We start from the raw sequence: 24,674 nt of genomic DNA, 5'->3' as shown, positions 1-24,674 counted from the left end.
TAGGGCCAATAAAGAAATTGTTATAAAGAGTGCGGACAAAGGAGGAGGGGTGGTAGTTATGAATTCTGACTATTATCTAACAGAATCCCTAAGAATCTTATCAGATTCTGAATACTATAAACCATTAAAAGAAGATCCAACAAAAACTTTCAAGATATCTTTATTTGATCTAATAGACGTAGGATACTCTGGTGGAATCATTGACAAAAAACTAAGATCTTTTTTGAAAACTGCACATCCATCAATATCTAGATTTTATTTTCTGCCCAAAATCCATAAAAATCTTCAAAACCCACCTGGAAGACCAATTATTTCAGGAGTAGACTGCTTGACAGCCAACCTTTCTGCCTACGTAGATAGTTATCTACAGAAGTATGTACCCTTGCTCCCATCGTATATAAGAGACACATCACATCTTATAGAGTCTTTGGAATCCTTTCAGTGGGAGGAGAATTATATCTGGGTTACCCTGGATGTTTCAGCCCTGTATAGCAACATCCAACACACTCTAGGTATTGCTGCCATCTCTCAGACCTTATTTCAGGACTCCCACATGCCAGACCATCAAAAAGAATTCCTTCTTAGATCAATTGAATTTATACTTCAACATAACTATTTCACATTCAATGATAAATTTTACATTCAAACACAGGGAACAGCGATGGGCACCAAGTTTGCCCCATCTTATGCAAACCTTTTTATGGGAGCGTTCGAACAGAAATTCGGTTTACTGACACATCCACAAATCAAGTTCTATCGTCGATTCATAGACGACATCATCTTTATCTGGCAAGGTGACAGTAATGACTTAGTCCAATTTACTGAACATATTAATTCCAACCATTGGAATCTTTCCTTCACTATGGAACATAATACAGTTGAGGTGGTCTTCCTGGATTTACACCTTAGTATAAAAAATAAAAAAATCATCAGTAAGACCCATTTCAAAAGTGTAGACGCAAATAGTTTTCTTGACTATAGGAGCTGTCACCATTCCAAATGGAAGCGCAACATCCCATATAGTCAAATGAAAAGAATTAGAAGAAATTGCACAGATGACCGGACTATGAAGACCCAGGTAAAGGAACTAAAGGAAAGATTCAAACAAAAAGGCTACCCAAAAAAACTGCTGATGGACTCCAGCAGGAGAATATATCAAATTTCACAAAAGGAAAGCCTTAAACCCAAACCCAAATTCTCCACATTAGAAAAAACAAAGAGTAATGATAAGTTTCAAGGTTCGAGTCTAATTACTCGTTACAATTCACAACATTCTCTTATTAGGCAGACGCTAACCAAAAATTGGCCAATCCTACTAAAAGACCCTATATTGGGTAAACTGATTCCCCCGAAACCTATTCTTATATTTAGAAGAGCAAAAACCCTGAAGAACCTATTAGCCCCCTCGTGCCCGAAAATAGAGAGAAGCCCCTCTCAATGCAGTAAGACTACTGAAAAAACTGAAAAAACTGCAAGGAAACCTTTGGGAAACTTCAAATGCAACAATATAAGATGCAAATGCTGCAACATGCTAACAGACGGTAAAAAAGAAGTAACCATCCCCTCCAACAATGAAGTTTTTAACATCAAATGCAGGTTAGAATGTGGGTCAACTAATGTCATCTACCTCTTACGCTGTCCCTGCAATCTTTTCTATGTGGGACGCACCATTCAAACAGCACGCGAAAGGATGAACGAACACCGGTCGAATATTACAAGGAAGGTCACAACCCATAGTGTTTCCAGGCATTTTGCGATGTTCCATGAGGGTGACCCATCAGGCCTAACAGTTACACTATTAGAAAAGGACATGAAATCCTACCAATCTCTGTGTCGCAGGGAAATGTATTGGATCTTCTGTCTCAACACTTTAACACCATTTGGTTTAAACGAATCCCTTGAATATGTGAACTACTGAAACATAACAAATATCTGGTTTCATATATTCCACATGTAGCACTACTTCCCGTGGTGTATATAATTGATGCATCTGCGTTCCACATAGGGCTATACTGCACATATAGAGATATATTCCTCAATGTGTCTGTATATATGATCATCAGCACCCCTGCTGCCCAACCCCTCCTTTGTTTCCCCCTCCCCTCCGCTTCTCATGTTAATCATACCTCCATTTAAAATTTCCCCCCCCTAGTGGGACCCCACAATTCCTTTATCCAATGTTTCAATTCAGATAACCCTTGACCAAATTCTTTTCAAAATCTAATCAGGACACATCCCCCTGTAAAGTAGATACTCACACTACATAGCGATCCAGGAAGGGGTTTGCGTTCCAGGGTGAAACGCATTGCATATGCATCCGCCCATCATACGGAAGCCGGCCTCTCCTTCTCTCATTTCGTCCTGCAACCGGAAGTAGGTAGCGGTGCGTTCCACAGTGGAACGCATCGCAACTACAGATGATGCCGACACAGTAACGGTGGTGATAACTCAAGCCACTAAAGTGAAGCTGGCCCTTCTTTCTCCCTCCTTATCCACTTAGGAAAAGAACTATATTTATATATCAACCACCGAAATCCAGCTCATATTCCCATATCGAACAACCGGAAGTGAATGGTGATGCGTTCCACAGTGGAACGCATCGCAAATAGAAACGTTCAGTTGGCCTTTCAAAATAAGGTTTTTAGATCAAAAATAAGATAAATAGGGACCTCCTTACAATTGTAATGTAAGAAAACAAAATACTACAGACTAGATACAAAATAAGAACCATCAGAAAAAGATTTAATTCGATTCACACAAACAGGAAGTAGGAGGCTCCAGAGACCACAGCAAAAATACACGTGCAAACTATAAATACTCCACTGCAGTAACCCATCCCTATGACTCCAGACTGGTCTCTGAATCTGCTAAAGCACTCCTGAAGGTATAGATCACTTTAATCTTATTTGGACTCATTTCTATTCCCATTTTAGGTTATTCTTATGCAGATTTTATATGCATGTATACCTTTTATCTTTATCTGTATCCTGGCTGGACAGCATATGTGTGTTCACCATTTTACATATAAATATTTATATATATTATTATCTATTATTTAATGTACATGTGTGTGTGTATGTGTATGTATATGTGTATGTATATGTGTACGTTTATATATATATATATATATATATATATATGTATCTTTACACATTCTTTATTGATTATTGTTTATTAAGGCTCTATTGGGTTTTTTCTATCTTATTAGGTGTATGTATCTACATACTATGAATGAACTTGATACATGTGATTTATTATCCATATGCATATCTTTATGATTATCTCTATATACCTAACGATAAACGTGAGGCAAAATACCATCCACATGAGTGCTGCCATGTGGTTTTGTATGGGTGCACCTACACACACATGTACACAATTTTCCCATGTGTGTGCGTGTGTGTGCGTATAGGTGTGTATGAATGTATATGTATGTATGTATCTATACAATAACTTTTTATGTATTCTGTTGTAACCAAATTCATTTATTTATTTATTCATTTATTTATTCATTTATGTATTTCTCCTGAAGAAGAGGGCCTCAGACCCTCGAAACGCGTTGAGCCTTATATTTATTAAAATGATTGACCAGAAGCCACGTGTGTAGGCGGCGTTCAATTATTTACATCTCTTCATGCGATCCTGGCCGGGGGGGAAAATAGTCTCAGGTGTCATGAGTTTATCCTGGTGACTGCCCCCCCTGTGAAGTGAGTGCATTTGTTTTTATCATCATTAATTTATGATTCTTAATATCATCACTATCGAACTGAGGTATTTGTTTCCGAAAACCCGAGCTCTTCAATAGACCTAGTGAAGGTCTTTTTTATTTTTTATATTTTATACACAAATAAGAATCAACCTATATCTTTTTCACGACTAATAACCGAGGGATTTGGCGCCTGGTATGTGTTTCAAACTTTTTCCTCCACGGGTGTGATAGGTTCCTTTTTCTCTCTCCTCTCCACACCGCCTATATCTCTTCTTAAGTGGACAAGGGCAATCCTTTACCCACTGAAACACTTGAGCAGCCTATCCTGTTCCTTAATTGCAGACGGGCATAACTCCATATATACATATATATATATATATATATATATATATATATATATTGATATATATATTGGCCTATATAGAATTCACCTCCGCCCCCTGGCGCCTCTGATAGCCTCTACTCTAGGTACCTCTTTTGTGACTCCTGGTCTGTTTCCAAAACCAGGAAGTTCAAATTGTACCGTAATCCTCTTTTTGTATCTCTACATTTTGCTTACATCCTTAAGTCAGTAGAGCAACGGAGCGAGGCGCAGATGTAGCAAAGTGTAACTTGACTTAGGGGGAAGTTTGAAGGCAGGAAGGGGTTAAGATTAGAAGTATGGGTGAGGAGTCCGATTGGTGGGTAAGGGGGTGGTGCAATAGGTTTCGCGGGCTGTATATAATCTGGTGTAGGGGTGGGGCTTCACCTGTGGCCGTTTGTACCTGCGTGAGTTGCCCACCCACCCGCCCTGTTTAGATATCTATTTTAGAGTCGTAGCAGGGGCAGGTTAATGGGGGGGTCCTGGAAGGCAATACAATGCAATGCATTTTGCACGCGCGTGAGAAAAAACTGAACGTGGTACCCAAACTCGGACTTCTTCACTGAAGTTCTGGTTTGGGTTAGGTATTCTGTAGATTTTAATATTTTCCCTTATAACATGGTTAAGAAAATTAGGGATGGAGGGGTTAAAAAATTAAATTAAAATAAACTCACCTCATCCACTTGATCGCGCAGCCTGGCTTGTCTTCTTTCTTCTTCTTTGAGGACCTGGGAGAAAAGGACCTTTGGTGACATCACTGCGCTCATCACATGGTCCATCACCATGATGATGGACCATGTGATGAGCGCACTGGCGTCACCAAAGATCCTTTTCTCAGAGGTCCTCAAAGAAGAAGAAAGAAGACAAGCCAGGCTGCGCGAACAAGTGGATGAGGTGAGTTAAATTATATATTTTTTTAACCCCTCCATCCCTAATTTACTTAGCATTCTGTATTAAGAATGCTATTATTTTCCCTTATTACCATGTTAAAAAGGGAAAATAATAAAGATCGGGCCCCCATCCCGATCGTCACCTAGCAACCCACGCGGAAAACTCGCTCGTGATAATTCCGCGCGGGTGCAATGTGTGAGGTGAACACATTGCACCCGCACTGAATCCGGACCAATTCACTTCAATGAGGCTGTGCACATGAGCAGTAATTTTCACGCATCACTTATGTGTTGCGTGAAAATCGCAGCAAGCTCTATATTGTGTGTTTTTCACGCAACGCAGACCGCATAGAAGTGAACAGGGCTGCGTAAAAATCGCAAGCATCCGCAAGCAAGTGCGGATGCGGTGCGATTTTCACGCATGGTTGCTAGGTGACGATCGGGATGGGGACCCGATCTTTATTATTTTCAATTATAACATGGTTATAAGGGAAAATAATAGCATTCTTAATACAGAATGCTAAGTAAATTAGGGATGGAGGGGTTGATGGACCATGTGATGAGCGCAGTGATGTCAAAAAAGGTCCTTTTCTCCCAGGTCCTCAAAGAAGAAGAAGAAAGAAGACAGGCCGGGCTGCGCGAACAAGTGGATGAGGCGAGTTTATTTTATTTATTTTTTTACCCCTCCATCCCTAATTTACTATGCATTCTGTATTAGGAATGCTATTATTCTGTATTAGGAATGCTATTATTTATTATAAGGGAAAATATTAAAAATCGACAGAATATCTAACCCGAACTTCAGTGAAGAAGTCCGGGTTTGGGTCTGGGTACCACATTCAGTTTTTTTATCTCGCGTGGGCAAAATGCATTGCACTCGCACGGTAAAAACTGAAGAACGCAATGCAATCACAAACAATGCTCACCCCACTCACAGGCAAAAATCGCACGATTTTCCCGCGACCCAACCGCATCCTATCCGGCCCTCACACGCGACGCCCGTGTGAAAGAGGCCCTACTCCTCTGGTTTTAATTGTTGACTTGTTTGTTGCTATGTTATTTATGACTCTGTTTCTACATGAACCGCCTGATTGTAAAGCACTTCAGAATACGTTAGCAACACAAAGATTATTATTATTATTATGCAAATAACTGCAGTAAAGTGATCTGTACAGGATTAGTGACCAGGCCAAAAAAGAAAAAAAAAGGGCAAAAACTGCAGGATTTTATGGTTTTTGTTGAAATATAATGACATGGAAAATAAAAAATAACCAACAAAATTCTTGAAAAATATGTTTAACATAAAAATGTGATTTAACAATAGGTCATTTTCTGATGACACATTTCCGTTAAAAAAATACAATAGTTTAAAATGCTTCATTCATCGCAGCAGGAGGCCTTTTAATAGACATGCTGGAGAAATGATGCTGTTAGGACACAACAGACTGTGAAGGGAGGGGAAACGGTAGACGTACAAGTGTCTGACTACGCTACCATCTGCTGCTCATACCACTACATCTCCATCTTGTAGACCAAATGCCTGATGCTATGGCGGAGCACAGGTGCTTTATACCGCACACTGTGTGTAAATGCTTTTCAAAGATCAAGATGTAAAGTTTTCCCACTTATTAGAACAAGCATGATGATAGGAGTAAAGGTCCATAAAATATTGGTAGTACAAGAGGAGGTATGAGGAGAGGACTACAACTCCCAGCATGTTCAGCTTGTTATGTAATATCAAAGTACATTATAAGAGGAGAGGACTACAACTCTCAGCATGTCCAGGCCATTATTATATAATATCAGGGTACATTACAACATCATGGATATGCTGGGAGTTGTATACCTCCTCTTATAATGTACTCTGATATTACATAATAACGGCTTGGACATGCTGGGAGTTGTAGTCCCATCATCTTATACGTCCCCCTGTAATGTGCTCTGATATTAAATAATAGACATGCTGGGAGTTATAGTCCTCTCCTGTTAAACCTCCTGCAGTAATGTGCTCTGAATTAGGGTCGGTATACGGGAGGATAGCCATCCACCTAGGGTGCCACTTCGCTACCCATAAAGGGGGCACACTCATGGCAGTCCAACTTCACAAGCCTTAGGCCGCTAGGCCTCAAGCCTGTGAGGCATTAGAACAGAGCACGAAGCCAAAATGACATCACTACAACCTCCTGCTCTGGGTCTCGCATGATGACGTCATCACGTAAGAACCAGAGCAGGAGTGGTGATGTCATTGGGACTGCATGCATCAGGACGCAGCAACACAAGCCACAGATAAAACTGTGGTCTGCATCGCAGAAAGCGGCGGGGGGATAGGAGGGAGGCAGTTTTTTGTTTTTTTTATATACAAAATGTCCACACTGCCAGGGGCACCAGTGATGGGGGGAAGGAGATCATTATATATACTTGGCACTACTGGGGAGGAATGGTGGAACATTATATATATACACTGGCACTATGGCGGGAAGCATTATATATTGGAACTAGTGGGGGACATTAGAGCCACTGGGAGCATTATGGTTATATTATTACTACTAGAGTACTGTAGGGGCGTTATTATTATTTGACGCAATATGGAGGGCATTGCTACTAATGGGGGCTATCTTGGGGAGTATTATCACTATTGGGGGTACCATTACTAATGAGGGCAGTATGGGTGTATAGTATAGTGTTTGTGGACATTGGGTGGAGCAGAACAGGCACAGTATTGGGGGTAGCTTCAAGAGGTTCTCCGGGTTTTTTCATATTGATGACCCCTTAGGATAGGTCATCAATATTAGATCGGCAGGGGTCTGACACCCGGCACTCCCGAGCATCAGTTGTCTCTTTCTCTTTCTTTCCTTCTCTCTTTCTGCTGCTGTATGTCTATGGGACAGCAGCAGTGAACAGCAAGCGCCGTCGCTTTAAACAGCTGATCGGCGGGGGTGTCGGACTGTGATTTTAGCACATTATTACAAGATGTGGGCCCACTCTTGATTTTGCTCAGGACCACATTTTGTCTAAAACCTGCCCTGGACATATCAATACAATAGAGTCTTTTGTGTTGAGAAGCCAGTGCAGCGTCCCACTAGCTTATGTGGGAACTGCAAAAGCTTTTTGTTATCATCTGTATATCATGTTGTATTGTCAGGGCCGTTTGAAGGAATTTGGGGGCCCCAAGCAAAATAGACATGGATGCCCCCCCTCCACGCCCTCCCCACCTTACGCACGCAAATCCTACAGGAACCACAGTATAGCCATACAGTTTAAGTTCACCCACACTTTATATAAATAAAAAAGGAGGTTTACAGTGCAAATACTGCTGTTGCATTTAATGTGCATGAAATTTGAAAATTTTCCACAAATGTCCTACTTACTCTCCCCCTCCCTGTTTTTTTTATTTTTTACTCCCTACCCTACCTTAGATAAGTTCCTAAGTTAATTCAGTCCTCCGGCTCCTTCCCTGGACCCTGTAGCGTGGCCGAGCTCCTCGCTCTCCACAGATCCCCCCTAAACAGTGCCATCCACAGATCCCCCCCTAAACAGTGCCATCCACAGATCCCCCCTAAACAGTGCCATCCACAGATCTCCCCCCAAACAGTGCCATCCACAGATCCCCCCTAAACAGTGCCATCCACAGATCCCCCCTAAACAGTGCCATCCACAGATCCCCCCTAAACAGTGCCATCCACAGATCCCCCCTAAACAGTGCCATCCACAGATCCCCCCTAAACAGTGCCATCCACAGATCCCCCCCAAACAGTGCCATCCACAGATCCCCCCTAAACAGTGCCATCCACAGATCCCCCTAAACAGTGCCATCCACAGATCCCCCCTAAACAGTGCCATCCACAGATCCCCCCTAAACAGTGCCATCCACAGATCCCCCCTAAACAGTGCCATCCACAGATCCCCCCTCCCCTAAACAGTGCCATCCACAGATCCCCCCTCCCCTAAACAGTGCCACAGATCCCCCTACAGTGCCATCCACAGATCCCCCTCCCCGACGCTCACAGCAGTATATTTATAAACTAATCAGTAACTACTTTAACTTCAATCATTGCTCATTGCTGAGCTCTTTACTTGGATTATTTGGATATCTTACTTTGTCTTAGCTCCGGTAATAGAAGGCAGTGCGGAGGGCGGTGCTCACTCACTGACGTCACGCGCCTGCGCCGCCTAGTGGGAGGAGCAGGCGCGTGATGTCAGTGAGTGAGCGCCGCCCCCCCGCACTGCCTGCTATTACCGGAGCTAAGACAAAGTAAGATATCCAAATAATCCAAGTAAAGAGCTCAGCAATGAGCAATGATTAAAGTTAAAGTAGTTACTGATTAGTTTATAAATATACTGCTGTGAGCGGCGTGGCCCTGTATATTCTAACCCCCAGGCAAGCGTCCCTGTCACCATGGGAACGCCTGGGGGTTAGAATATACCATCGGATTTGAGTTTTCACGATCTCACTGAGCTCGTAAAACTCAGATCCGATGGTATATTCTAACCCCCAAGCAAGCGTCCCCGTCACCATGGGAACGCCTGGGGGTTAGAATATACCATCGGATCTTCTGAGTTACTCAGTGGCCTGGCTGGAAGTTGGCCCCGGGCCAGCTCGGGGCCCCAACCAGCTCAGGGCCCCAAGCAATTGCTTGTTTTGCCTGTCTGTTAGCGACGGGCCTTTGTATTGTGTTATCCTGTGATATTCCTATTTACCAGCCTGTCAGGTGCACTACATACATCCACCACTAGATGGGGGAAGCACCACAGTATAAATAGAGTAGTTCAGGCCTAGTTGGAGGGGTTTTTGGAGTGAGGAGCTAAGGGGGAAGGAGAGGTTCCCTCTCCTCCTCTCTGGAGCTTCACGGCCCAGAGAAGCCATCATACACCTCAGGACCTAAGACGGGAAGACAGGCGGAGGGAAGTCTATCTTTATTCTTCAGAAGGAACAAGTGAATTTCTTGAGTTTAGTGGATCAAGACAAAGGAAGGATAAAGCCATTGTCATAGGCTCTAGGCGCCTTTGTAATTTGGTGAAGGACTTAATAGCTTCTGGCAGCCTCACCGTTATTCCTAAGACAGATAAGGATTCTGTCATATCACTTGTGTAGAAGATCAAGATTGGGACTACCTCAACTAAGACTGGAGCAAGCCAGAGAGCTGTTTTCCCAGTAAGTACATAACTTACCACCCTAGCCTGACACAGTATCATCAGCACAGCCTGTTACTAGGATTCATCACATCCTATTTGCATGTGTATCAGAGACTGTTTTATTGCTGGATGTAAACTGTTATCAAGAACCTGGTTGTAGTAAAAGTTACCGTTGGATTTAAACCTGCCTCATTCTTCTAACTCCACACCACTACCACTCAACATTTCACACCAAGATGCTGGCGTCACGACATTATTTAAACCAGGGGCCCAGTCGCACAAGCACTCAGGAACCATTTACCATCAAGGGCACCTCGATCACCACCTGGCCGGTGTCCCCTGTAATCGAGTGTGCCCCGGAGAATCCAGTGCTGTTCTCCCCTTCACTGCACTGCTGGCCCAAGGAGGCGACTGCTAAACCGTGAGTAACCGATGAACTGTATGTACATTCCGGCACACCGTGAACCTCACGTGTTCTACCCCTGCGGACTGGCACGTTGCACCAATAGCTAGTAGCAGCTGTTGCTCTGGTGGCCATTTATGTTATGGTGGGGGAAATGTAACATCCCAGAATTATGTTACTAAACTCTTTTTCCCTGCTACTATTTGTTGGTAATATGTGCCTTGTCATCTAATGTGATTTTACATAATATTCCTCACAAATGTGCATTTTCTAAGCCTGTTACATGTAATTGCTGTAGTTTTCCATATACACCAGCAGGTGGCAGCAATGTTTAGCAGGACCTTAGTAACAGTTTAGCATATCTAGACTGGAATAGTACATTCCAGTTTAGCTCCCCCCTCTTTGAGGAGGTGTGGAATGTTCCCACATCCTGCCTCATGGGGAGGAAATGAAGTTAGATAGTGTGCCAGCCACCCCAGCTAGGGGAAGGCTGTGCTGGTAGGAGCTCCCAGTTCTAGGGATCCCAACCCAGGATCGAGTCTCGGCTGAGACAAAAGATCACCATTCCCAGTCTGAGCCTTCAGCCTCAGCTGATTGACAAGCAAGCAGCCACCTCCAGATCTCCAGGACAAACCATTCCCTGTGAGCATAACTCTTGAGGAACATCCACTTACTACTACACAGAGACATTACACCACTCTGGCATTCCTAACCTGGTACGTGAGTTACAACACCTTAAAGGGCCCTGAGACTGTACTCTGCGCACGCTGCAATTGGCGTAACGAACAAACAACATAGACTATTATACCCATATCCGGACCCACTGCATATTTTGGCGTCCGCCTAACCGTACCACGGTCCTGCTCATTGCAGAAACGTCGGTTTGCAAAGGGTGTCGGGACCAAGACCCACAGCGATCAGTTAATCATTATGGCAGCTCTCAGATTAAAAGGGTTGTCTGTGGTGAAACAACACCTTTAATGACCTTAAAGGGGTTCTCCGGGAATTAAGAAAAGGAAAATACTTAAATATTACTTCATTATAAATATATTACCAAATACCTTTCATTAGTTATAATGGCTCATTTTGTCCGGGGAGCAATCATTAGGAAAAATTAAATGGCCGCCATTCTACTAGTACACACAAAACCTGTCCTAATTACACAGAAGGACAAGTTAACAAGCTGCACCATCTTCCTCTCTTGTCAGGAATTATGATCCTGAATACAGTTTAATATGATCTTCAGATGAATCTCTGTGGGAATGGAGTTCATGAGGAGACATGAAGTACAGAAAGGATAGTGGGGGTGTAGATAATGAGCGGCAGCACTTGTATGCAGTCTCCATTTCCACAGTCTGTCCTGTCCGTCCTCTCTGTATGGCTACATGCACACGACCGTATGTGTTTTGCGGTCTGCAAATGACATACGGATGTCATCTGTTTTTTTTTTTTTTTTTTTTCGGGTCCATTGTAACAATGCCTAAAACGGACAAGAATAGGACATGTTCTATTTTTTTTTTTGTGGGGCTACGGAAAGGACATACTGATGCGGACAGCACACGGTGTGCTGTCCGCATTTTTTGCAGACCCATTGAAATGAATGGGTCCGCATCCTATCCGCAAAAAAAAACGGAACGGACATGGAAACAAACAACATTCGTGTGCACGTAGCCTACTTCATCTTTTCATCTGCATTCAGGATCATAATCCATGACAAGTAGAGCAGAGAGGACGATGAGGCAGCTCTTTATCTAAGTGTTGTGAAGTAACTTGCCCTACTATGTGATTAGGACAGGTTTTGTATGTGCTAATAGGACGGCGGCCATTTTATTTCTCCTAATGATTGCTCCCTAGACAAAATTAACCATTATAACTAATGAGTAATATATTTATACTAAAGTAATATTTAAGTATTTTCATTTTCTTAATTCCCGGAGAACCCCTTTAACCTCCTCAGGACCGCCGTACCAGGATTGCGTCTTTGCGGCGGTCCTGTTGTTCTGGGTGGACGCGCCGGTGCGTCCTCTCGCGAGACGCGAGATTTCGTGCATTGCGGGCCCGCGCATGCGCATCGCGGGCCGGCAAAAGTTAAAGAAGTATTTCGTCACCAGCCTGCCAGCAACGATCATTGGCTGGCAGGCTGGCGATTTTCAAAAAATCAAATCAGAAGCCAGATAACAGATCATATTAGTAAATATGATCTGTTATATGGCTTCTCTGCTCCTCTGCTGGTCCTTTTCGTCGGTTGGATCCAGCAGAGGAGCAGACTTCACTGCGAGTACCCACCAACACTACACCTTAGCCCCAGATCACCCTCCATCACCCCCATCACCCGAATTAACCCCTTGATCGCCCCCTGTCAATCACTTAGTGAAAGACAAAAAGTGATTTTTTTTTTCCACTAGTATTGGCTGTTAGGTTTTAGGGATAGTTTAGGCCCCTTGGTTAGGTAGTTAGCGTGAGTTAGCGCCCAGCCCACCACACCGCAGTCACTTTTATTCGCTGATTAGCGTATCGCTAATCAGCATTTGTACTTTTATAGTATCTATAAGTGATCAAAACTGATCACGGTCAGATCTATAATAGTATTAGTGTCACCTTAGCTCGCCCTCCACCCAAAACGCAGTGTTTGCCCGATCAGGCCTGATCGGTCGCCCACACGTGCGTTCACCCATGCCCGCCCCACCGCAGTGACCAAAAAAATTTTGTTTTTTGATCACTGCACATTCACTTTACACGCACTGCGGCGATAAAAAAAATCAGTTTTGATATTTTTTTATCAACCGCAGCGGCCTCCGGTACTTCGCTAGCCTCCCCTTTGTAAGACAGGTTTGCTTTTTTTCTTGGGTAGTCTCAGGGAATACCCCTAAATTTAGTAGTCCAAATGGCAAACAGGGGGTATTCTTCTGAAGAGGCCTACAGGATTCTGACCCAGTCGGATGAGGAATGGGAACCCTCATCTGACGAATCTAGCGGGTCAGAATATGAACCTGTGGAAAGCAGTGGCTCTCTGACCCAAAGTTCGGACGAGGAGGTGGAGGTCCCTGATAGAACCAGGCGTACCCGGCCCCGTGTCGCTAGACCACAGGTTACGCAGGATCCGTTTCAAGAGCAGCAGAGTGGGGCTGTCGCTGCCGGATCACGTGGTGAGGCATACACCAGCAGCGCAGCCCTCCCTGGACCTAGTACCAGCACTGCCGTACAACATGGTGACGTGGCGAGCACCAGAAGGGCAGTTGAAGCTGGTACGGTGGCACGTGCAGTAGTTACCCCGTCGCAGCCACCGCGCAGACAGGCCCGTAGAGCCCCTAGAATCCCTGAGGTGCTGGCAAACCCTGATTGGCAGTCACCAACTTCAGCCGCACCAGTAGTTCCCCCTTTCACCGCCCAGTCTGGAGTTCGGGTTGAGACGGCTCAAATCGGTTCGGCCCTGGGATTTTTTGAGCTGTTCTTGACTGCGGAGCTCTTGGACTTAGTCGTGGCAGAAACAAATCGGTATGCCACACAATTTATATCCGCCAACCCGGGAAGCTCTTATGCCCAGTCTTTCCGGTGGAAACCAGTCCAAGTTTCCGAACTTAAAATTTTTTTGGGCCTTCTCCTCAACATGGGTCTAACTAAAAAGCATGAATTGCGGTCATATTGGTCCACGAACCCAATTCATCACATGCCCATGTTCTCTGCTGCTATGTCCAGGACACGATTTGAGACCATCCTGCGTTTTCTGCATTTTAGCGACAACACCACCTCCCGTCCCAGAGGCCACCCAGCTTTTGACCGGCTCCACAAAATTCGGCCCCTCATAGACCATTTCAACCAGAAATTTGCAGATTTGTATACCCCCGAGCAAAACATCTGGGTAGACGAGTCCCTAATACATTTTACCGGGCGCCTTGGCTTCAAACAATACATCCCAAGCAAGCGTGCCCGGTATGGGGTCAAATTGTATAAGCTCTGTGAAAGGGCCACAGGCTATACCCACAAATTTCGGATCTATGAGGGAAAAGATCAGACCCTGGAGCCGGTCGGTTGCCCTGACTACCTGGGGAGCAGTGGGAAGACAGTCTGGGACTTGGTGTCACCCTTATTCGGCAAGGGGTACCATCTTTATGTGGACAATTTTTACACAAGTGTGGCCCTCTTTAGGCATTTGTTTCTAGAACGGATTTGCGCCTGTGGCACCGCGCGAACTAGTCGCGTGGGCTTCCCCCAACGGCTCGTTACCACCCGTCTTGCAAGGGGGGAGAGGGCTGCCTTGTGTAATGAAGAACTGCTCGCGGTGAAATGGAGAGACAAGCGTGACGTTTACATGCTCTCCTCCATTCACGCAGACACGACAATCCAAATTGAAAGGGCAACCCGTGTCATTGAAAAGCCCCTCTCAGTCTACGACTATAATGCGCTCATGGGAGGGGTGGACTTCAATGACCAGATGTTGGCTCCCTATTTAGTTTCCCGCAGAACCAGACGCTGGTATAAGAAGGTGTCTGTATATTTAATTCAATTGGCTGCATATAATAGTTTTGTTCTCTACAGTAAGGCTGGGAGAACAGGATCCTTCCTCAAATTCCAGGAAGAGATCATCGAGAACCTCCTGTATCCAGGAGGTTCCGTGGCCCCATCCACCAGTGTAGTTAGCCGTCTACACGAGCGACATTTCCCCAGTGTCGTTGCTGGTACCTCAACCCAACCGCCACCCCGAAAAAAATGTTGTGTCTGTAGCAGGAGTGGAATAAGGCGTGACACCCGCTATTTCTGTCCTGACTGTCCTGACCACCCTGCCCTATGCTTTGGTGAGTGTTTCCGGAAGTACCACACACAGGTACACCTAGCATAGGGATTGCATCTCACAGGACAGGCACACAGGGCTATTAGGGCCCTTTTACTCACAGCTGCTGCAAACCTCTCCTTTCACCTGGGATAAAGTGCATAACGTACTTCTCCACATCTTTGGGCGATTTGCGCTTTGCACATTGTCCCATGGGGAAGGAGAGGTTTGTTCTATAAAGGTAAAAAAAACTAAACAAAAAAAAAATTACCGGTAAGTAAAAAAGTTAAAAAAAAGTTTCTATTCTTCTGTTCAACAGTTAATAAATTTATTGTGTTGCGGCCTGGTTTTTTCTTTTTTGTTTTGTTTTTTTTACCTTCCAGGTGGACCAACCGATCGACTAGCTGCAGCACTGATGTGCATTCGGACAGAAGCATTGCGCTGCTGTCAGATTACACGCAAGTCGGTGTATGCGGCGCTGCAAGACGAGATTTCTCCTCTGCAGTAAAAGATACGTTTGCCGAGGCATATGAGCTGAGAGAAATATCTTGGCAAAAGACAACTTTTCCCATTTTTTTATACAAAGTTGGCATTTGACCAAGATATTTATCTCACCCAGCATGGGTATATGTAAAATGACACCCCAAAACACATTCCCCAACTTCTCCTAAATACGGCGATACCACATGTGTGACACTTTTTTGCAGCCTAGGTGGGCAAAGGGGCCCATATTCCAAAGAGCACCTTTCGGATTTCACTGGTCATTTATTACAGAATTTGATTTCAAACTCCTTACCACACATTTGGGCCCCTAGAATGCCAGGGCAGTATAACTACCCCACAAGTGACCCCATTTTGGAAAGAAGAGACCCCAAGGTATTCGCTGATGGGCATAGTGAGTTCATAGAACTTTTTATTTTTTGTCACAAGTTAGTGGAATATGAGACTTTGTAAGAAAAAAAAAAAAAAAATCATCATTTTCCGCTCACTTGTGACAAAAAATAAAAAGTTCTATGAACTCACTATGCCCATCAGCGAATACCTTAGGGTGTCTACTTTCCGAAATGGGGTCATTTGTGGGGTGTTTGTACTGTCTGGGCATTGTAGAACCTCAGGAATCATGACAGGTGCTCAGAAAGTCAGAGCTGCTTCAAAAAGCGGAAATTCACATTTTTGTACCATAGTTTGTAAACGCTATAACTTTTACCCAAACCATTTTTTTTTACCCAAACATTTTTTTTTTATCAAAGACATATAGAACAATAAATTTAGAGCAAAATTTATATATGGATGTCGTTTTTTTTGCAAAATTTTACAACTGAAAGTGAAAAATGTCATTTTTTTTTCAAAAAAATCGTTAAATTTCGATTAATAACAAAAAAAGTAAAAATGTCAGCAGCAATGAAATACCACCAAATGAAAGCTCTATTAGTGAGAAGAAAAGGAGGTAAAATTCATTTGGGTGGTAAGTTGCATGACCGAGCAATAAACGGTGAAAGTAGTGTAGGTCAGAAGTGTAAAAAGTGGCCTGGTCTTTCAGGGTGTTTAAGCACTGGGGGCTGAGGTGGTTAAAGGGGCTGTCCATAATATATTTTTAAATTCCTTCCACCTTTCACACACACACACGCACACACACTTAGCGTGACCTGTGAAGGGGAGTATACTTACCTTCTCCACTTCGTTCCAGCTCCATGGGTCCCAGGCTGTCTTCACTGCATTTCCGGTTCCCACTACCCAACTTCCTGCACGGGCGGTGTCACATGTGAAACTGCAGCTGGCTTCAGAGGTGACATGATTCCAAGCAGCACTTGACCCAGCAGTTCACCCGTTGAAGCTAGCCATTGGCTGCACTGGCACATGCGACCCCGTCAGTGCAGTAAGTTTATATGTGGGGATCCTGCAGTGGAGTATTACTGTTTAATAAATGACCCCCTAATTCTTTACAATGGGAGTCAGGAATGCATACAACTAAGTATCAAACAGTCTTACAGCCAAATCTCAATCATTCCCAGCTCTGCTACTTCCCTGATGTCACCTGAATTTCAGTTAGTGAAGGGGGTGTTTCTGGTCTCTAGACATTGCTGACCCATCCGCAGTGTAGGTCATCATAATAAATGGGGGTGCTGGACTTTTCCTTCCCACTAATTGTAAAAATAGACGCCCTTTTCCAGTTAAATAGCATCAGATTAGAGAACTTTCTGTAAAACAAGTTTTCTGTTATGGGGCTTCTTCCTTTCACAGCCCACAGTGGGGTTGTTACTAGAGCGGAAGCACGAGTTGTGTCTGTGCATTAACAGGATAATCATTCTCATGGCAGCGTGCTTCACGAGAAGTGTACTTCACCGCAGAACCAGCCGCTGAATATTCCTTCGACCCTGGGTACATTTCCCAGGATTCACACATTTTATTGTTCCTCTGAAGTGCTCGGGAGACTTGGAAGACACACACTCTGGTTCTCAGGAAATATTTCAACTTGTAAGGAAAGTTTGCATTGTGCTTATAGACAGTCATTATATAACATGTCAGTGACCTATAGGGCATCCAGCGCTGGCGCGGGGCTTGATTAATGAATCTTCCAAATGCACTAACAACATTGGTGTAATAATTGCAACTTCAACTTCCTAGGGTCCCATTGCGCGAAAAAAAAAAGGATCCATATAACACATACATTTTTCTTACTGTACATTACATTTTTCTATTCTCAACGTATACTTTAACTTAACCCCTTAAGAACTCAGCCCTATTTCACCTTAAGGACTTGGCCATTTTTTGCAAATCTGACCAGTGTCACTTTAAGTGCTGATAACTTTAAAACGCTTTGACTTATCCAGGCCATTCTGAGATTTTTTTTCCCGTCACATATTGTACTTCATGACACTGGTAAAATCAAGTAAAAAAAAATCATCTTTATTTATAAAAAAAAAAATACCAAATTTACCAAAAATTTGTAAAAAATGGCAAATTTCCAAGTTTCAATTTCTCTACTTTTATAATACATAGTAATACCTCCAAAAATAGTTAATAATTTACATTCCCCATATGTCTACTTCATGTTTGGATAATTTTGGGAATGATATTTTATTTTTTGGGGATGTTACAAGGCTTAGAAGTTTAAAAGCAAATCTTGAAATTTTTCAGAAATTTTCAAAAACCCAATTTTTAGGGACCAGTTCAGGTCTGAAGTCACTTTGCGAGGCTTACATAATAGAAACCACCCAAAAATTCTAGAAACTACACCCCTCAAGGTATTCAAAACTGATTTTACAAACGTCGTTAACCCTTTAGGTGTTCCACAAGAATTCATGGAAAATAGAGTTACAATTTCAAAATTTAACTTTTTTGGCAGATTTTTTATTTTAATAATTTTTTTCCAGTTAAAGCAAGGGTTAACAGCCAAACCAAACTCAATATTTATGGCCCTGATTCTGTAGTTTACAGAAACACCCCATATGTGGTCGTAAACCGCTGTACGGGCACACGGCAGGGCGCAGAAGGAAAGGAATGCCATACTGTTTTTGGAAGGCAGGTTTTGCTGGACTGGTTTTTTTGACACCATGTCCCATTTGAAGCCCCCCGGATGCACCCCTAGAGTAGAAACTCCATAAAAGTGACCCCCATCTAAGAAACTACACCCCTCAAGGTATTCAAAACAGATTTTACAAACGTCGTTAACCCTTTAGGTGTTCCACAAGAGTTATTGGCAAATGGAGATGAAATTTCAGAATTTCAATTTTTTGGCAAATTTTCCATTTTAATCAATTTTTCCCAGTAACAAAGCAAGGGTTAACAGCCAAACAAAACTCAATATTTATGGCCCTGATTCTGTAGTTTACAGAAACACCCCATATGTGGTCGTAAACCGCTGTACGGGCACATGGCAGGGCGTAGAAGGAAAGGAATGCTATACGGTTTTTGGAAGGCAGATTTTGCTAGACTGTTTTTTTTTTACACCATGTCCCATTTGAAGCCCCCCTGATGCACCCCTAGAGTAGAAACTCCAAAAAAGTTACCCCATTTTAGAAACTACGGGATAGGGTTGAAGTTTTGTTGGTACTAGTTTAGGGTACATATGATTTTTGGTTGCTCTATATTACACTTTTTGTGAGGCAAGGTAACAAGAAATAGCTGTTTTGGCACCGTTTTTATTTTTTGTTATTTACAAAATTCATCTGACAGGTTAGATCATGTGATATTTTTATAGACCAGGTTGTCACGGATGCGGCGATACCTAATATGTATACTTTTTTTTATTTATGTAAGTTTTACACAATGATTTATTTTTTGAAACAAAAAAAATCATGTTTTAGTGTTTCCATAGTCTGAGAGCCATAATTTTTTTAGTTTTTGGGCGATTACTTTGGGTGGTGTATGATTTTTGCGGGATGAGATGACGGTTTTATTGGCACTATTTTGGGGTGCATATGACTTTTTGATCGCTTGGTATTACACTTTTTGTGATGTAAGGTGACAAAAAATGGTTTATTTAGCACAGTTTTTATTTTTTACGGTGTTCATCTGAGGGGTTAGGTCATGTGATATTTTTATAGAACCGGTCGATACGGACGCAGCGATACCTAATATGTATACTTTTTTTTATTTATGTAAGTTTTACACAATAATATCATTTTTGAAACCCAAAAAAATATCATGTTTTAGTGTCTCCATATTCTGAGCCATAGTTTTTTCATTTTTTGGGCGATTATCTTAGGTAGGGTCTTATTTTGTGTGGGATGAGGTGACGGTTAGATTGGTACTATTTTGGTGGGCAAACGCCTTTTTGATCGCTTGCTGTTGTACTTTTTGTGATGTAAGGTGACAAAAATTTTTTTATTTAGCACAGTTTTTATTTTTTACGGTGTTCATCTGAGGGGTTAGTTCATGTGATATCTTTATAGAGCCGGTCGATACGGACGTGGCGATACCTAATATGTATACTTTTTTTTCTCCCTATTTTTGTTTATTTTTACTTGAAACTTTTAATTTTTGGGGGGGAAACTATTTTTTAAACTTTTTTTTTACTTTATTTTTTGTCCCACTTTGGGACTTCAACTTTTGGGGGTCTAATCCCTTTTACAATGCATTCTAGGGATCGACCGATTATGGGTTTTACCAATATTATCGGCCGATATTCAGGATTTTGACCGTTATCGGTATCTATTTTGACGATATTCCGATAACGTATTGGGAACACTGATCGCGCTGCTCAGCGCTCTCTGTGTTCCCTCAGCAGCAGAGGGGAGAAGGAAGCAGTGTCTCCCTCCCCCTGTGATGCTGCTGCCGCTGCCGCCAATGAAGAGACAGATGGGAAATGGAGGGGAGGGGCTTTGGCCACTGCGCCACCAATGATGTTGACTCACTTATTCATTCAAATTGAACAGGAGGCGGGAGCTGGCTGCAGAGTCACATAGCCAGCTCCCGACCTCTATGAGCGGTAGCTGCGATTTGCGGTAGTTAACCCCTTAGGTGCCGCGGATCGCAGCTATCGCTCATAGAGGTCGGGAGCCGCCTATGTGATTCTGCAGCCAGCTCCCGCCTCCTGTATATGAATAAATGAGAGATTTATGTTCATTGGTGTCGCAGTGTGGCCCCCAAAGCCCCATAGTATTAATCATTGGTGGCGCAGTACGCCCCCCACCCCCACCCCCACCCCAGTATTAAAAACATTGGTGGCGCAGTGCGCCCCCCCACCCAAGCCCCCCCAGTAATAATCATTGGTGGCAGTGGCCACAGGGTCCCCTCTCCCCTCCTCCTCCGATCGGAGCCCAGCTGTGTAATCCTGGGGCTCCAATCAGTTACCATGGCAGCCAGGACGCTATTGAAGCCCTGGCTGCCATGGTAAGCTCCATGCTGCTGTGTGCACAGGGCACAGAGCAGCAGGGACAGTGTGAGCTCCTATTCACCCTGATAGAGATCTATCAGGGTGAATAGGACAAGGGTTCTAGTCTCTAAGGGGGTTAAAAGTTAGTAAAAAATAAACACCAAAATATTAAGTATAAATGAAAAAGAAAGATTTACAAAAAAAATAAAATACACATTAACAATAAAAATATTCATTTTCAGCAGATGTGTGTAGGAATCTTTTTTTTTCAAAAATGAAATTTCACAGAATATCGGTATAAATTATCGGCTATCTGCCTGAAAGTTCACAAATTATCGGTATCGGTCCTAAAAAATCAATATCGGTCGATCCCTAATGCATTCCAATACTTCTGTATTGGAATGCATTGGCTGTATGAGTAATACTGTGTGTATTACTCATACATCTTCCGGCCTGTGAGATCCAGGGGGCAGGATCTCACAGGCTCGTCACTGGAAGGCAGCGCGATGCCTTCCTTAGACATCGCGCTGCCTTCCATGCCATCGGGTCCCCCCTACAGCCACATGGGGACCCGATGGCACCGCCGCCCGCCGCACTAGGTAAAAGCCGCAAACCGCGTTTTAACAGGATGCCCGCTGAATGATTTCAGCGGACATCCTGTTGCGATTAACCCCCGCCGCAATCGCGATTTAAACTTAGGATGTACCGGTACGTCCCAAGTCCTTAAGGGGTTGTTCAGGATTTTACTATTGCAGACATCAATATCTAATCAGCGGGGGCCAACACACTGCTGATCAACTGTTTAAAGGGGTTGTGTCACTTCAGCATTAGCATTTATTCTGGAAAGAAAGTAAATATAAAGTAAAAGTTAATAAAAAAAAAAAAAAAGTGCTAGTCTCTCTGGTGGCCGGGAACCTGGGAGTGCACATAGGTTGGTGCTTTTTCCTAGTGTGCAGGGTGGTCGTAACCATGGAAACGAATAGTGTATGATGTGATGGGAAAATGAATCAAGCCAGTGAAGGAGGCAATATGGACAATCGCAATACATTAGTAAGTGCCTTGTATTAACTTTCTCTGCATGATAAATGCCATTTGATGAAGTGAGACAAACCCTTTAAAGGCAGCTCCGGCACTGGAACTACACAACTGTGTAGTGGATTGGGCAGATTAATGCAGCGCTGCTCCTGTACACTTCAATGGGAAAAGAAATGCAGTAACAAGCTCTGTCTCCTACACAGTGGGAGCCAGAATTACCCCAATACAGCATATGAGCAGGGTCAGACCACCAACAATCAGACATTAATGGCCTATCGTAAGGATAGACCATCAATAGTAAAATCCTGGACAACCACTTTTGATGGTTTTTAAAACACAAAATAAATCGTATAAGGCCTCATGCACACGACGTTCCGTTTTTTGCGGTCCGCAAACCGCGGATCCACAAAAAAACGGAAGCTGCCCGTGTGCCTTCCGCAATTTGCGGCCCATTGTAGAAATGCCTATTCTTGTCCGCAAAACGGACAAGAATAGGACATGCTATATTTTTTTTGCGGGGCCACGGAATGGAGCAAAGGAAGCGGACAGCACACGGAGAGCTGTCCGCATCCTTTGCAGCCCCATTGAAGTAAATGGGTCCGCACTCGAGCCGCAAAAACTGCGGCTCGCATGCGGACCCGAAAAACGGTTGTGTGCATGAGGCCTAAAAGAGATCATGGGCACAGCAATGATTTACCACATATGCTAATGAGTACAAAAAGAGGCACTCCTCCCGCTCCTGGATCCGCATGGCCATTTATGACTCTTCTATTAAGTAAACTGTAAGTAGGCTAATTTGTATCTTCTTTATACTTTTTTGGGGACTGCTTAGAGGGAAATATTTGGAATTACGAGGGGTCCTATATCAAGGTGTGCATTATTATTTTTTTCCTCTGGCAAAATTGGCCAAAAAAGAGATTTAACTGACTTGGAAAAGTCAAAGTCTTTCAGGGGGATAGAAAACTCTTCAAATTGCTAAGATATTGGGGTGTTATCACAGAACTATCAAACGTTTTGTTGCTCCGGCCAAAAATACTGAACACTTGCCGGAATGCCGAATCCAGCATTAATTTACAATGTGCCTGATCCGGCATTAAGTGTTCCGGCAAAACGGATCTGGTTTTTCATATGCGCAGACCTTTAAAAATGCAACAAAAAAAAATGTATACTGGATCCGTTTTTCCGGATGACACCGGAGAGACGGATCCGGTATTGCAATGCATTTGTCAGACGGATCCGCATCCGGATCCGTCTGACAAATGCCATCAGTTTGCATCCGGATTGCCAGATCCGGCAGGCAGTTCAGGCCACGGAACTGCCGGCCGGAATCCTCTGCCGCAAGTGTGAAAGTACCCTAAGTTATATAATAATTCTGTACACTAATAGTTGCCCAATTATGCACACATAGATATTCTCATAACAAGGCAAACATCTCCCTTTTACTTTCTTACATATTGTATGCAGGTAATAGTGCTCAATTCAATTTTGCTAAATACAGCTCACACAAAAGGGAAAGGGTTGACAGCGTACAACTTATGTGCAGCCAAGTGCACTCTACTGGATATAAGTGGTTAGACAGGACATTGATCTATCTCATTTGGCACATACCCAGAATGCTTTCTTTTTTATCTTTTAAAGAGATTTTCTGTGTAAGCTATGAGTATGTCTGACAACTGCTCCATAGCAACACACTTTAATTAGCAACAGTCTTAGGCTACTTTCACACTGGCATTTTGGCTTTCCGTTTCTGAGATCCGTTCAGGCATATCACAAGCGGTCCAAAACGGATCAGTTTTGCCCTAATGCATTCTGAATGGCAAAGGATCCGCTCAGAATGCATCAGTTCGCCTCCGTTCCGTCTCCATTCCGCTTTGGAGGCGGACACCAAAACTCTGCTTGCAGCGTTTTGGTGTCCGTCTGATGAAACTGAGCTAAACGGATCCGTCCTGGCACACAATGTAAGTCAATGGGGACGAATCCGTTTTCTCTGATACAATAGAAAACGGATCCGCCCCTCCCCCCCCCCATTGATTTTCAATGGTATTCAAGACAGTACCGTCATGGCTATAGAAGACATAATACAAACTGATTCGTTCATGACGAATGCATGCGGTTGTATTGTAACAGATCCATGACAGATCCGCAAAAAACGCTAATGTGAAAGTAGCCTAAGGCTAAAGAAGTACTAGAGAGCATTAATTACTTTGCAAACATCTGTAAATAGAATATTTACAAAGCACAAAGACAGATGGAAAATCTTCAGTCTTACTTGTTGGGTAATAGTTTCCCATGGTCCATGTAGTAGTCGAGGTTTATAGCTGTCATGCACCCTCTCCCATATTGCATCTAGTGTTAGGGGTCTTCCATCTAGAGGGACAACAAAAAAAACACAAGATGTTATCAGGGAACAACTGTAGACTTTGTGGGGAACCAGGCAGGAAAACCTGCTCCCATTGAAAATACGGTGCTGTGCATAAAAATGCTCATATGGTCTTCTATATTGGAGAAAATATAGGGAAAATGCTGATATGGTTTCAATATTAGCGAAAATATAATA

The 24,674-nt window shown here is 43.3% G+C and overlaps 1 protein-coding gene across 2 annotated transcripts in view; it reads right to left on the bottom strand.

Moving 5' to 3' along the window:
- Positions 1–24,674, bottom strand: part of ATG10 (autophagy related 10) — a 220,616-nt gene that overhangs the window by 49,450 nt on the left and 146,492 nt on the right. For both annotated transcript variants that reach the window (XM_040421505.1, XM_040421506.1), the window contains exon 5: positions 24,387–24,484. In XM_040421505.1, the coding sequence (XP_040277439.1) occupies positions 24,387–24,484 (98 nt within the window). The remainder of the gene's footprint in view (positions 1–24,386; positions 24,485–24,674) is intronic.

This window comes from Bufo bufo, chromosome 2, assembly GCF_905171765.1.
Source record: "Bufo bufo chromosome 2, aBufBuf1.1, whole genome shotgun sequence".
Lineage (NCBI taxonomy): Eukaryota > Metazoa > Chordata > Amphibia > Anura > Bufonidae > Bufo > Bufo bufo.
The sequence above is the reverse complement of the archived record's forward strand: the minus strand, read 5'-3'. Positions and strand labels throughout refer to the sequence as shown.